This window comes from Antechinus flavipes, chromosome X, assembly GCF_016432865.1.
Source record: "Antechinus flavipes isolate AdamAnt ecotype Samford, QLD, Australia chromosome X, AdamAnt_v2, whole genome shotgun sequence".
In the NCBI taxonomy this organism is placed as follows: domain Eukaryota; kingdom Metazoa; phylum Chordata; class Mammalia; order Dasyuromorphia; family Dasyuridae; genus Antechinus; species Antechinus flavipes.
The window spans coordinates 23227987-23243895 of record NC_067404.1 but is presented as its reverse complement, the minus strand read 5'-3'; the positions used below and the strand labels follow the sequence as shown (position 1 = coordinate 23243895).

The following is a 15909-nucleotide window of genomic DNA, read 5'->3' as shown; positions in this document are numbered from 1 at the left end:
AAAGACATATCTTAAAGCCTCTGCCCTGAGCCTGGGAGAAAAAGAAAAATCTTAACACAAGTCAATTGAGTGGAGGTGCATTAGTAGCATGGAAGATAGAGGATGCTGCTCAGAGACAGGAGAATGGAGGATTAGACCAGGAAGCAGCCCGCAGTCTAGTTGGCCAAAAGGGAGTGATGTGAAGTGAGGTAGTAGAGGGCATCAAATGCCAGGAAAGTATTTCATGTTATCCCATAGGTAACAGAGGGCACTTCACATTTTCTGAGCAGAGAAAATGCTTCTTTCTCCATGAAGTCTCCCCCCATCTGTTAGTTGCTACTATGTACTCCCTTTTCTCATTACTTTGTATCATTTTTGTTTAGTCATGTCTGATTCTTTGTGATGACCCCACCTGAAGTTTTCTTGGCAACGGTACTGGAGTGGTTGGCCATTTCCTTCTTCAGTTCATTTTACACATGAATAAACTGAGGCAAATAGGGTAAAGCAACTTGCTTAGGGTCACACAGCTAGTAAATGTCTGAGGTCAGGTTAGAACTCATGAAGATGTCATCCTGATTCCAGGTCTAGTGCTTTATCCACTGCCACACTGCCTCACTGTCCCAGTTTGGAATAGCATAGGTGAAATTAATTACATGGTAGTCCATCCCAAATGATTATCGACTTTGAATTGGTAGAGTTGTAGTGAAGTGTTTGGCTTTATCTCTTTTCATTGTAACTCTTCAGCTATTAAAGAATTATTTGAAATTTGTGGATGTAGAAGGAAAAGGATGTAATAGATGTACAAGCTGAAAGTGCTTTATTTTGTTTTGCAGAAAAGTCAGTTATTGAGGAAGTAAACAATAGCATTTAACATACTAAAGGGATCTTCACGAATCTTAGCTCGTCCTCCCTCCATCCCCAAGCAAACTGACAGTTTCTCTTTATGCTTGGGGGGGAGGAGGGAGGTTTGGCTTCTGGTGATTACAGAGCCAAGTATTTCCTGAATAAACCTGTGTATGTCACCTCATGCTTTCTCCACGTTCTCCTTTTTTTCCTCTGTTTATCACATGATGTGAAGAATGCCTGGTGTGGACTCAAAAGCCGAGTTCAAATGATGCCCCTGACACTTGCCACGTGTTGCATGTTGATCATCAATTCAAAGCTTTGAAGCTTCACTTTCCACAGCTGGTAGTGAATCACCTTACAGGGAGGCCTTTAGTACTCCAGCTTTGCACTTCTCCTTATTGTTATGTGACAGAATTAGATTTGCTTCAATATCTGAGAAAACCTGTCATTGTCATGCCCCGCCTCCCAGAGGAAAAACTTGGCCAGAGGGCCATGAGGCTTCAGGGATCAGAGGATCTGCTGTTCATATCTGTCCATAGCATAAAGCATTGTTCAAATACATGGCTCTGTGTGCCTAGACTCAAGAAACAGTGGCGCACCTTCCCTTCTAAGAGAGTCCCTCAGAGATCGAGGCAGATAGCAGTACTAACACCGAAGAGAAGGGATGTGTGGATGGTTTTTCCTTGACACTAGAGTTCACAGATATACACACAGATGATAGCTGGGTGGGCAGTCAGTGATTGGCTACTCTGTACTATAGTGCCTCAACAGGTATGTCATCATCTCATCCTTTTGGGTACTCTCCAAGGTACTGTCAGTAAGTCAGCCCATTACTGTGTGTGATTCTTATGCACATCTTCCATCAGGTGAGGGCAGGGCCAAGGGAAAGGCTCTATTCCATATTCTGGAGGCTATCTTTTCCATCTTAACATTCTGTGAGTACCAGTGCACCACTCGGTCTGCCCATCTCTTACTGTTCACTCTCGCTCCATGACTTCCTTCCTTTGATTCATCCTGAATCTCTTTGCTGGTCTTCTTTCTAGCCTTCTGATATGCTTCTGCCTTCCTTTGCATCTCTCCATTGTTCTTTGGTTGACACCCCCCCCAACTTTGGATTCTTTGCAAAACATGGCATTCCACTATTGCTGACGTGGCTCTGTAGCACGGCTTTTGTTTCGAGAAAACAGATGGAGCCATACATAGTACACTTTTCCAAGTTGAGTCCAGCATGCTCTCTTCCATTCATGTCTAAGAGTTCTGTGTTAGTTGCCATTTGATGTTAGTCTTTTTTTTCTGAACAATAATGATTTCTAGCATTTTATGATGTTTTAATATTTACAAAGTAGTTTGTAAATATTAACTCATTTTATTTTCACAATAACCCAGGGAGGTTGTTTATTATCCCATTTTGCAAATGAAGAAACTAAGGGAGAGAAAGTATTTTACTTAGTGTCACAGAACTCCTTAGTGTCTGAGGCTGCATTTGAACTCAGTTCATCCCTTTATTATGTCACCTTACTGACTGGAAAACAGCAAGCTGTGAGAGTGTATGTGTGTGTTTGGGGGAGAGGTTAGGAGTGTGATTTGAACCTGCAATTGCTTTTTCCCCTCACATTAGGAGATGACTTACACCTGGCCTTCACCTCTTTCTGCAATTCATACTCCAAGAAAAGCAGAACAAAGTAAATTATCCATCTCAGGCAAGGTCAGTGGTTTTGTTCTTTTGTTTTTTTTTTCCTTATATTTTTAAATTTTAGAATTTAATTTGTTCTTATAACTCCACGAAAACTAGATTCTCTAGGCCAGTGGTATCAGACTCAAATAGAAATAGACACCCTTATCTATTACATAAGGATCCCTGTAAGCCACATATTGACTTTGTTTTAAACTATATTTTCCGTTTTTATTTTATTTTTATTTATTTTATTAAGTATTTCCCAATTCCACTTTAATCTGGTGAAGGCTATACTCAGGAGGTGGCATCTTAGGCCATAATCATGGATTTGACCCCTCTGTTTTAGTCCACTAATAAATAATAAGAATAGTAACTGAAAGGAGGGATGGGAATAGGGCCTAAACATAGAATTTCATTTTTCCTTGAGAGCAGAAAAAACTCCCTCCACCTGAGTGAAGTTTTGTTTGTCTCTGCAACATTTATAGTCCTGAGACAGTCGCTGAAAGTAACAGTAGGTTAAATGACTTGCCCAAAATCACAGTTCTTCTGGCTTCAAGGCCGGTTCTCTCTCCACTCTTTCATGTGGTCTCTCATAAATGCAAATAATTGCTTAGGAAGAATTAGCTTGTATCATTTTACCTGTATCTTCTTTGAGTCATGCTACCCAGAAAAATAACGACAGCAACAATAACAATTTATCATTTTGGTGGATACTTGCTATCACTTGCAAAAACTCTGGTTCAGACTTGGCATCCTTCTAAGTCACCTGCACGTCTTCTTCCATCAAGCCACTTCTCCTTTAACTGAATAAACATTCCTTGAGTACATATTGGGTACAAAGCTCTCTACTAAGGAAAACCAATTGTGGATGAAGCTTGGCTATTGCCCTTACAGAGCTTACAACCTGGTTTGGGGGTCAGATTCAAATAACGATGGCTATTATACGCAATTTTACATGGTAAGTACAGTAGGCAATTTCAGAAACCAAGGCCTCTGGGAAGTCCGATGTAGGAAGGGTCTGTGTTGACTAGAGTAGGAGTCTGTAAAGACTTCCAGGAGGAGGTGGCACTTGAGATGGCTTTTAAAATCGGGATAGGAATTATCAGGTTTGGAGATGAGGTGGCAGCATTCCAGATTGGAGCAATGTGAGCACAGAAGGCATTGAGGGCAAGTGACACACAGAATACTAAATAGGATGGCAAAGGAAGGTAGTACCACATTTGAAAGGGTCTTCAGTAGAAGCCGGTAGAGACTTTTTTGCCAAAATACCAAATATAAGAAAGATTTTTCGGACGGTACCACAAAGACCAGATTAGAGATAGGAGAGAATGGATGGCGGCTGACTTCAAATGAGTCTATTGCTCTGTTCTAGGTGTCCATGGCCTATTCTAAGGTAGTGTCCATAGGAACAGAAAGATGGAGGCAGATGCTAGAAATGGTGTGAAAGTGGAATTGATCAGAAATCATCGCATTAGAAGTTATATTATTGTTGAGTCATTTTTCAGTCACGTCTGATTCTCTATGGCCCCATTTGAGTTTTTTCTTATTTTTTTTTGGCAGAGACACTGAAATGGTTGGCCATTTCCTTCTCTAGCTCATTTTATTGATGAAGAAACTGAGGCAAGTAGGTTGAAGTGTCTTGCCCAGGGTCACACAACTAATAGGGGTCTGAGGCCAGATTTGAACCCAGGTACAGTTTTCCTGACTCCAGGCTTGGTGCTCTATACACTGTGCCACCTGCTTTCATCCACCACCCTCAGCCCCTCTGCAGTCTCCACTGAGATAAGTGAATTTAAAAGGAGGGGCAGATTTATTTAGACTCAGGAATGGCAAAATGGTAGCTTGTATTACAGTTTAGCAAATGGCATTGGCTGGCCTGAACCTCAAGCAGACAGAAATGCTACCTGAACAGGCCATAGGCTTCTCTTTGGGCCTGCGTTGGCACACCTAGCCAGAGCGTGATAGCCGCTGCATAGCCACATCCTCTGCCTCCTGGCTCTGCTTTTCTCTTGCTGCTTGCTGCTTAACTCACTGCTTATTAGCTTCATCCCTGAAGGGAATCGAAGAAGAAATGGTAATGAAGCCCATTCTCTACAGTGATGGTGGTAGCCCTGCTGCTTCCCCATCATGCTGCCTGTTTTATTTTTTTTTAAGTTCTTGGGTGCAATCTCAATTTCTGCATTTGTAAGTATATCTTATTGAAATGGAATTGGGTAAAAAGTGCTCAAAGAGCAGCTTGAGCCTGTCATTTCTGCCAGTTCTCTGGACAAATCTGTGCCATCGTTGATATACAGCCGTGACAAAGAGAAAAACATGGTACTATAAGGGACCTTAGGGTCATCTGGCCCAATTCCCTCATTTTAAAGAGGAAGAAATCCAGGTCCAGGGAGGGAAAGAGCCTTGTCTATGCTTAATGAGGAATGAAAAAAAAAAAAACTGGTGGCTTTCATTAGGTATTAGTTAATACTGAGATCTGGGCCCTATTACTTTACATATTTACTTGGTTAATTACTCCGATGACAATGATTCTCAATAATAATAATTAGCATTTCTTTAGGATGTCACGGTTCCCAAAGTCTGTTGTAAATATTATCTCATTTTATCCTAACAGTAATCCTAAGAGGTAAGTAGTGTCACTATTCTCATTATACAGTTGAGAAAACTAAGGCAGAGCAAGGTCAAGTGACTTTTCGATGTCACTTAGCACCTAGGTTGGATATGAACTTGAATACTCCTGACTTCCAGGCTGGCACCCTGTCTGCTGTACTACCAACCCCTTCTTCCTATTCTAATAGCCAGCAAACTTAAGGCTTCGGTTTGATTTAGATTCCAATTCAGACCTGATTGCTGATTATCATAGAGGCACAGAGGAGCCTCTAATGAACAAATTAGTATCCTTCACAATAGAAATGTCAGCAGGACTCTTTTGTCAATAGAGTGGATAATAATGATTTCCTTTTTAACAGTATCAGTCAAACCTTATCTTTGTATTGTTTAATTAATGCTTGTATTTTTTATATTCTTTATTGTAGGATCTACAACTTTCGACCTCAGGATACAGTGCACAAAGTAGGTCTTCCTTTTTCTTAGTACTTTTCCCTCACCCTGAATCTGGGATGAGAAACTAATCTTCCTGGGATATGTCAGATCAATTCCTTTTTTAATTATACATTTTTTTATCTGGAATGCTGGTAGAAGTAAACAGAATTGGGTAGGCTGAAAGGTGGGGGCCTGCTTGGAAGCTACTTGAAATTATGAGGTGGTCATTCTTTTGTTCTGTTTCAGAGTGGAGTGACCAAGACATCAAAGCATCAACCAAACTACCTATATCACAAAAATCGTAAGTACTCTTACTTTTGAAGCCTACTATATTAGAAAACTATTTTTGCATAAATTGTATATTACTTGTAGTAACAACTTCATCTCATTGTCCTCCCTCTTTGATGATGAAGTTTGTGTCTCTGCTCATTGGGACATTGTTCCTATTTGGGAATAAAACGTGTATTCCTTTTAGACACAGGGAAGGGCAACAGTGATTCGAATCCCCAATACTTGCATGCTAGAATGCCGGGGCAGCTGGTGTTATCAGACACTTGTGTGGAACAATGGCATTAACTGGTTGTTCTGCTACAGCTTTGTACTTTTCGGCTGCTCGTATGGTTCCCATTCAGATGTAGCCAGAAACTTTACCCCACATAATATCCAAAAACAAATAACCAAAAGCTAAAAACAGTGACCAGGACCTTTCATGGAAAAGAAGTCCCCATATTCATGCCACCAGACACCAAGGACAGTGTTAATTAAACATTTGTCAGGATTACAAAGGGAAGAAAGCTTTACAGCTTGCAGACAAGGGCTAGATTTAGCGTTCCAGACTCACAAGAAAAACTAACCTAGTTAACCAACAACCTTATGATTTGTGACTCTTTTAGCAACTGTTAAGGCTGAGAAAAGTGGAAAACGATGAAATTAAAGATAAAGTGACACCATACTATAATTCAGAAATCCTTCCTCTGCAGCTCCATAGAAGCTAGCTGCATTTGTCATTAATGTTATGATTGGCCAAGTGGTGTGAAGAAAAAATGGAAAAAAATCATATTTAACCCTGTAGCATATATAGTATGGTATCCATTTTCCTAAAACCTATCAAGAAATTGTTTTTCTCGTGATGGTCTACTTTCCCCAAATGAAAATAGCAGAGCCCCCTTTACAGTGTTAGTTAGTGACAGATGGATGATCATTTCCATACAGAACTAGTTGATGCCATGTGTAAAAGCTAGTGGCTGTGCTTGATCTACATGGTTGTTAGAAATGACTCCCAAAGGGCTCTGTAATACCATTCCCAAGGTCTTCCTGTAGGCCAGATGCCACGCCCAAAAGCTTTGGGCACTTCTGACCCTGCTGCTAGTCTCGAATTTGGTTTTCTAATCTAGACTGTAGTTTGCCTTGCAATATCCACCCCTAGAGTAGTTCTAATTAATTAGACTGGTTCCTCCCACATTTCCTAGTTTCAGAAGGGTAGTCAAAGAGGCCTCCTTGGGTAGTAGAAGAGACATTAGGTTTGGAATTAGAGAACCTGGGTTCAAATCCCAGCTTGGTTACATTGTCATTGTATGATCAGGAACAATGTACTTGCTCTCTCTGGACCTCTGTCATCTTATCCATAAAAGGAGGAAATTGGACTAGTTGACCTCACGGGCCCTTCCAGTTCTAAATCAATATGGTGATTTCATGATTCCATGGCAAAATGTACCCAGAGAAATGGAAGGCCAGTATTGGGACTCAGAATTTTTTAAAAATTTGAACTCGGACTTCCCCACAAAACAGTTAGTTTATGCTAATCTATTTGCTTCTGAATTCTGGAATTTTACTCATTGGTAGGAAATATATTATTAACTTTCCAAAAATAGGCCCTATATAATGTCTGGTGACCTTTCACCTCTCACATAAGAAAAAAAATATTTCCAATCAATGAGGGTTTGATTCCACAAATTGTGGAAGTCATTGATAGAGTAGTGAAGAGGTGTGCTGGCTGTGGCATCAGGAAGGCCTGGATTCAGGTGTGTGTGTGTGTGTGTGTGTGTGTGTGTGTGTGTGTATACACATACATACATACATACATGTACATACATGGGTACATCTGTGTATCCACAGATAAATGTGTATATATGTTTCTTCTTTGCATGTATATGTCTGTATACATTCATTCCTTGGTGTATGGATATGTTTCTCTACTTATATGCATATGTTTGTATAGGCACACTATAAAAGAAGAACTTGAATCCAGGTCTTCCTGTTGCCCACACCAATATATTACAATACTACACATACACGCACATGCACACACATCAGTATAGAATAGTTTTTGACAGTTGCCTGGAGTAACCAAGCAATTAAGTGACTTGCCTACAGTTGTTGCAAGGAGATTTCACACTGGGAGTTTCCCTTCATCCAGGAAACTGGAGGGCTAGATGCCCACCCCCACCTCCAAGAAAGTAAAACATCATCTGATTTCTGTTATATAGCTTCTCGGGTATCCAAACAGACTGATTGCTTGCTATTTGCCTTGTAAACATATGATTTGAGGAGATTTCCTCTTTCCTACCACCCTCGGTGCTGGAATAAATGAGTTTCAGCCATATATACATCCCGGAAAAGTTTGGGAATATGTCCCTGTTTCCAAACTTTTAACTGATGCAAAGCTTGCATTAAGTACTTTCTATGGTTAAAAAAAAAAAAAAAGAAAAAGAAAGAGACATAAAAAAGTTATTGCACCCTAAAATGATTTTATTCCAAAAAGTATATTTGGATTCCTCTGTGAAACATGTTTTGGTGAGCATATCATAAAATACAATATTTCACTAGTTTGTAACCAGCAGTAATAGACTTGTCAATTGTGGTTTATAGTTATAAGTGAATTTCCAAAGAACAGCGCTCCACAGCTCAGTGGTATATAGTACAGTTAATGGGACCAAAGCTCTCCATAGGAAGCCTGATATAAAACGAGCAGACACTGAGTACATTTTATGAAGCACTTGCTCTCAGTTGGGCGGCTGCATCTAAAGTCCTCGTGCTATCAATCAGATTGCGGCCAAAAGGAGCCACCTTTTTCTGGGGGGTGATGGATTTTCCACATGACAGATCGGTCGCCATAAAGTGACTCTGATCTAGAGCTCCACAGTTATGATCAGCTGAAGCATTCCTAGCGTTTTCCCTCACTTTATAACAGACAAGTTGTCTGGGCAGCTTCTCAGACTCTCCCTTCCGTAAGGTAAGGAGGCAGGCCTCTGGGGGTATGTAAAACCTCCCCTCTTTTCGATCTCGGGTATACTTAGTGTAGCAGTAGAAGCAGCCTCAAGATAAGCCCAGTTCCAAGAGGAGTTTCTTGTGAGACCCCAGCTAACATAGGAAGTGTGCACCTTAGAGAGGGGAAGTATGTATTATCTGCTTCAACATTACCCCTCGATTCTTGAGATTCTTTGGAAGTTTTCCTCAGTGTAGCATGTTCCCACCGATTGACAGAAAGCAGACCTGTCATTTGGAATGGGATTGTTTATGAGGACTCAGCCTACAGGCTTCAGGGTTTCAGAGCATTTCTCCCTGAAAGCAGTCCTTGGAACTTCGTTACGCTCTTCAGCAAGTGCTTGTGTCTCCTATCCCCAGGCTGTTCCTTACTGACCACAATGCTCCATTGGAGTATCCTTGTGTGGCTGTGCTGTTTGTCTCTCTGCTGGACTCCATGCTGCTCTCTCCAGGGATCGTCTTGCAGGGCCTTTGTGTCTATCTCAATTAAATTTGTTTGGTTAATTCTGTTGTGGTTATGTCAAAAAATTTAAATCTACCCCCAGTATGTGTCATTTATTATTATTATTAATAATAATACACATGTACTCTAGCACTAATGATTATATGCATTATAAGACAGGAAATGTAAAAGGATGAGAAAAAGATTAAATATTCTTTGAGCCTACAATCGGTAGAGAGCCACTGGTTTTCCATTATGGGAGGGCCCTAGTTAGACCTGCCTTTTTGTAAATCATTTTGGCAGCTGTGTGAAAGATAGATATTATTAGCTAGATCAAGGAAAGGAGGCACTTGAAGCTGGGAGACCAATTAGGGGGTGGTATTGCCTTAATCCAGCCAAGAGGTGCCAAGGGCCTGGCTGTGTGACAGGGCAAGAAAACTGTACGAGTGATACATTCTTGAGAAAAGAAATAAAATTTGGCAAAGAATTACATGTGTGGCACAAAGAACAGAGATGTCCACAGTGACAGAAGGCTGCAAACTTGGGTGATGGGAAGAAGGATAATAGCTTAAGAGAAATAGGGATATTAGGAGGAGAGGCAGAATGGAGAGAGGTAGGACATAATAGAAGAAGGTCTGTGATGTAGTTCATGTCTTGTTCCTGTCTCCTCATCCTGTATGATCTACTGTCTTACTCAAAACCAAAAGGCAGAGAGAGGAAGAAGGCTCTTAGAAGTCAGGGCTCTTGAGTAGGGAAAGTCCTTTTTCTGATGGGTGCCTGTAAGAGCCACAAAAAGAATATCTGAGGAGGAGAGGGGGCTGCTGAATTTCCCTGTTTCCCAGTGATATTTGTTTTGCTTCCTGCTGTAGGTGCCACAACAGTGGTTGCAAAAGACCTTAGGCTGGTGCATGAGTCTCAGAAAAGAGGAGATTTAGAACGTACATATAAGAGTGCAGGGCTGGAATAAGGGTCTAAAGATAAGTATGTTGCATTCAAAACAAGGCTCCAGATAGGCTTCATAGGAAAGCAGGTTATGACCTATATTCCAACTCAAATTATTTGACCGTAAGCCCTTGGGGTCATGCCACGGCTACTTGGAGTTCATCCCTTGGGACCACACTTAGTAACCCACCGTGCTATAGCATATTGGCCAAATCCTTGCCTTAAGAGAGGGAAGGTTCTTTAGTCAAAACCATCATGGCCATTTAATAGAAAAGAAATGGGGTGTCTTCAGGCTGATATTAGATCTTTTTTTTTTTTTTTTGACACCGTGGTTGGGTGGAAGCCAAAAGGTTGTTACTTATAATTGCCTAATTTAGAATTTCTGTCATTTCACATACTCGTAGTACTCCTTCTAGCTTTAGTAGCCAATCAATTTGAATTACAAAAAAACAGAGGTAGGCTAAGGAGTCAAGGTCAGGGTTCTTTACCAAGAAATTCATTCTTGTCTTTATTAATGACAAAATGTGAGTACCTTGGTGCTCTCTTTTGGCTGGCAAAAACTCCGCACACAAACTACTAGGATATGGTAGCCATACGAGTGTTCAAATGTCAACCTTCATTGTTGAATGAGCAATGTGTGTCCACGTTGTGTTGCTCACTGTTGTTGAGTTTGGAGGTCTGATCCTGTGGATTACGATTTAGCATTGCTTAAGTACAACCTAGTTGCTACCAATTGAAACCGTTAGGCTGCTATGAGACACACTAAGTGGGAGCAGATAAGGCAAAACCAATTTCCCTGAGAAAGATTTTCTGTCAACATCCATGAATTTGAGGGCATCCAGTCAACCCTTCACTTAATTTTGTGTCCTTCATTACCAATGAGACTATGCCAGCCTCCAGCATGCATCTTTTGTTCCATTCGGTTGTTAGTATCTGGCTACTATCCAGCTGGAAGGTACCCAAAACTGTTTTGTTGTTTTTTACAATATATCCTATATTCCAACCCCTGCTAGAGAGAATGATTGGGTCATTTCTGTAAAAGCTCAGGAGGATGTATTCATATTGATATTTTTTTTTACTGGTCATAAAACCACTTCCTCTACTTAGCAGAGCAAACTTGGGGTTTAAAAGGGCCCAGTAGTAGACTTGGAGGTGTTATTAAGAACATTGACCCTACATAGCCATCCAGATTTTCTCTGCTGGTAGGAGTTGCCAGCACAGAGAAGCCATGTGCCGTCTATGTACAAAGTACGGCTAAGTGAAAGCTACTGCTGAAAGGTTAACAAAACCCTCAGGAATTCAGCCCAAATTGGTGAGTGCTTTTTACAGCAGCACATTTCTATGGAAATGTCATGCTTGTGGATATCTCGATTGTTTTTTGTGAAATTAGTCAAGCATAAGGACAGCTCTCTTTAAAGAGAAAGGCAAAATATGAATTAAGGAACTAAAAATCTAGATGTGACACCATCCCAGAAATCCCATTTTAGGCAAGAGGAACAAGCAGAGTTATAAACACTAGTTAGCCTACTGTAATCCAATCCCACCATGCCCCCCCCAAAAAAAACAAACTTCATTCATTCTCAAACATGAAATTCAAATATAATATTTTAAAGGTATTTTCCTTTAATTTTAGATGATCTAGAAATTCATCAAATTTGCTCCATGTAGAAGAACAAAATCAAAGCTGATTAGTTGTAGTGATTTTTATGACTGGAGAACAGTTTTAACAGAAAGTACTTGTAAAAAAAATCTTTAAATATCATCATGTCTCAATATTTACAAATTTCACATGATTTTAAAAATATATTTGTAAAGGTCATCACGTTTAGCTGCATTTTACAGTTGACACTAGTAAAGCAAACAGTATAAATTGCTTCCCCAGGGTTGCAGCCTATTGCTCAGAAGAATTGGATGTGGGAATGAAAGCTTTGTTCCATTCACTTTACCTGGGGTCATCTTAATAGCAGAGGGCTTATTATTTTCAGATTGCACCACAGGACCCCGGCTTAGAGTTGAACCTCAGAGAATCAAATAGATTCATTGTTTTGGGCTCCATTCAGTTGAGCCACTTGTATAAAGACAGCAAGATTAGCAGCAAGAATTCTTAAGTTTCCAGAGGCTTCTTGCTCCCATGTATGCATATTGTATTTAAGGGGGCTTTAATACTAGCTGAAATTGTTTGGTGTGTAAATAAAATTGAGTTATTTCTAATCACGTTAATAATCAGAACTGAAGAAGAGAAACGATTCAGACTGCTTTCAGGTAGTCGTTCTGGCTACAATGATGTCTTTATATTTTGCCTTGAATAGACTTAGAATAGGATGCATTTACTAAGGAAAAATAAATTAAGCCAGATTGAATATCATGCACGTCAACCTTCCCCTCCCAAATCCATAGGTTTTACAGTTTGAAATATGTCTTTTGTGGACAGAAGAAAGATCATACACAATGAGTTCTGTAGTTCATAGCCTCTTCAAAACCTCCATTAAAGTAGGCGTTTGATCTCTTCATCTGAAGTTGAGTAAGTATTGAAGTGATGCTAACATAAAGTAATCTAACTGATGTTTATATAATGCACAGAGCTTTACCAATGAGATTCCATTTGAGCCCCATACAATCCTGAAGATGTAGCAGTTGTTATTATCCATTCTTTACAATTAAAGAAACTGAGGCTTTGAAATGTGAAATGACTTGCCCAGAGAGCCCCGCAGCCAGATAAGAAATGGAAATTTTGATCGATCTTGGGAGCTCTGAGTCCCATTCTCTCGCCTCTATTTCACACTGATTCTTTTCCTGTGCAATATAATAGCGACCAAATAAGCCTACTTTGAATCGGGATTCTTTTCTTAAGGAAATGGGAAACATTACTAGTCAGTGTGGTGTACTTTAAAACCAAATTCCTTGTGTCTCGGGAATGACAGTGGCTTTCCCTCAAATGGTGCCAGTTGATGAGCTAAAAATTCTGAGAATTTGGGATGGACTTGCATGTACATACTAGGCCTTTTAGATTCTGCCAGTTCTTGACAAGTATTTCATATCTTTTTGGAAGTTTTCCATTGTGCCTGAGACAGCCACCTGGGAGCACAGAAAACAAAATTTGGCAGCCTTATCAAGCTATGAATTAAAGGTAATTCACAGTTTGAGATGCATCAGCATGAGGTCTTTATGAAGAGTAATCAGACATCAAATAGATTTTACACTGAGGCTTGGATGTGGGCTAATGTGACAACAAGCAATGCTGGTCTGCGACACACTCACATCAAAAAGTACTGATGGCTTTGGGCCTTTGAAAAAAATAGTTACCAAAATAACGACATTCATTCAGTATGGGGTTGTGAGATTTAGTTTGTTTATACCAGTCCAAAGAACAGACGTTTGTGCCCAGTTAGCTTAAGGAGAATCAAGATCTCTTTACTCCTGGGCTTTAGTAACTTGGAGTTTTCAAATATTCCACAATGACCTAAAAGATTGCTCTGTTGGACCTGCCTTGTTTCCAACCGAGAAATTTCAATGTGAACATTTTGAGCTGGAGTACTCTGTTGTCTCTCCTGCCTCCCAGGTCATGCAACCCCAACCTCCAAACGATATCGGTTCCCGCCAGATTCCTTCAGCATGGCACAATTTCTGAAAGCATTAAGGAGAAGCCAGCTGTAGTTTTTATTTTGCCATCCTTGTTGATTTATAGATGCTGTGCATATGTGTCTTGGGCGATAGTGTCGGTCTAATACAGGGATCCTATCTATATAATTCTTTTTACGCAATATAAATCAATGCTACTTTGACTGTCAAGGGATTACTTCTAGATGTTAGTATGGGAAGGATCTCCATGTAGTTTGGGTATGATAATAAATATTAAGCATATGCTAATTATAATAAAATGGTAGAATTGTGATTTTATATTAGATTTAATAACAGTTATCGCTAATGGTAGAAATTGGGTACTATATCACTACAGGTTGAAAAATTAGCACCTACCTAATGTCTAGCAAGATGTCACTTGGTGGCTAGAATTTTGTATCAAGCTTGCTAACTTTCGTGAAATGACACGGGGCAAATGATCATACTTGCAGATTCATTCCTCAAAAACTACTGAACACCCAAGCAGTGCATTGTATTAGAAGTAGACTTATCAGAGATAGAATTATGGCCCACAACTGTGGACCCAGACAGAACAGCAATCCATAAAGCCATAAGAACAATCTCTGTAGTAGATGTCACCAAACCGTTCAAAATCTCTAACTACCTGGAACAAATATCTTTGAGATTATAGAGATCTAGCAGAAAGCAAAATCATGGTATCAGGCTTACTGAATGCCATAGTATCTAAGAACTTACAGGAAAGGGTTAATAAAATTAAAGGAAATAGACAAAAAATAATAATAGTTTGTGCCCTCATCATGCCCCTTTCTGAAATAAAAAAAAAAGAATAACAAAAAGTAAGTTGGGAAAACTACCAAATTAAGTAGGTTTTTTATAAATATTAATTATATTAGATTTCTCACAATTATTCAGTGGAAATAAAAAGGAATAAACCTATTTCTCAGATAAATATAGCATCTTTACAAAAATTTACCAGGTGCTAGTACAAAAAAACCCCTCATAAACAAATTCAATCAAGCAGAACTACCTTCTTGACCATATAACCGTGATACAATACAATGTAATCAATAAAAACATTGAAGAAGCAAAACTAAATATAGACTAAATAATTAAATCACAAAGATTACATAAATCAAAGAACACATCATAGAAACCATAGATAATTTTATGAATTATAATGACAAGATAACATAGCAAAAAATTTTAGGATTTAGCCAAAGTAGTTCTTAGGGGATTTATCTGTTTAGATACTTTAATTCACAATGGGGACAGAGTATTGTGCATGCAACAACAGCAAAAACTGGAACAGCAACACTCAAAAAAAACCCAACTAAAAAAAATATAGAAATTCTGAACATCAGAGAAGGAAGCAAAATTTTTAAAAGTTGATAAGAATTGATAAGACTATGAGTAGATTTTTAGGAAAAACTAATGAAATAACAGGCTACTAGCTAATTTGATTTTTTAAAGAGAAGAAAACCACATTTCCCAAAATCAAAAGCGAGAAAGGAGAATTCACAGCAAATAAAGGAGAAACAAAAGAGATTACTAGAATGTGTTTTTCCTAATTAAATGGCAACAAAACATGATGATATGGATCAATATTTATAATAATAAAGATATATAAAGTATTAAAATTTACAAATCTATTTGTATATACATTACTTGCAAAAACAGAAAAAGAGAAAACCCTATCAAATTTCCTTTCATATTTCATTGTTCATTGAGTTCATAGAGACAAATAAGATATCCAATAGCTAAACTAGGGAGAGAAAAAGTAGAGAATGAAAAATATAGTCGAATATTTCTAATGAATAGCACTGCAAAAACAGAATAAAATACCAAGAGGTTCAGTTACATATTAAAAATATTATATATTCTGACCAAGTTGGATGTATATGATACTTACACAGTTGATCTGATATTAGGAAAGCTTTAAACACTTGAAAAGACTTAGTAGTAATAAAAACAATATGGTTATATCAATAGATGAAAGACATGTTTTGTGTGGGGTTTCTTGTTTATTTCTACAAAATACAACAGTCATGTAAAAAAAAAAAAACATTTAAAGCATAGGAATAAAAGAACCTGTCCTTAGTACGATCAACAACATCTAACTAAA

The 15909-nt window shown here is 38.9% G+C and overlaps 1 protein-coding gene across 2 annotated transcripts in view; it reads left to right on the top strand.

Moving 5' to 3' along the window:
- The window catches only part of AFF2 (ALF transcription elongation factor 2), a 589532-nt gene that overhangs the window by 423986 nt on the left and 149637 nt on the right, over positions 1-15909 (top strand). For both annotated transcript variants that reach the window (XM_051968827.1, XM_051968826.1), the window contains exons 5-6: positions 5533-5569; positions 5786-5840. In XM_051968827.1, the coding sequence (XP_051824787.1) occupies positions 5533-5569; positions 5786-5840 (92 nt within the window). The remainder of the gene's footprint in view (positions 1-5532; positions 5570-5785; positions 5841-15909) is intronic.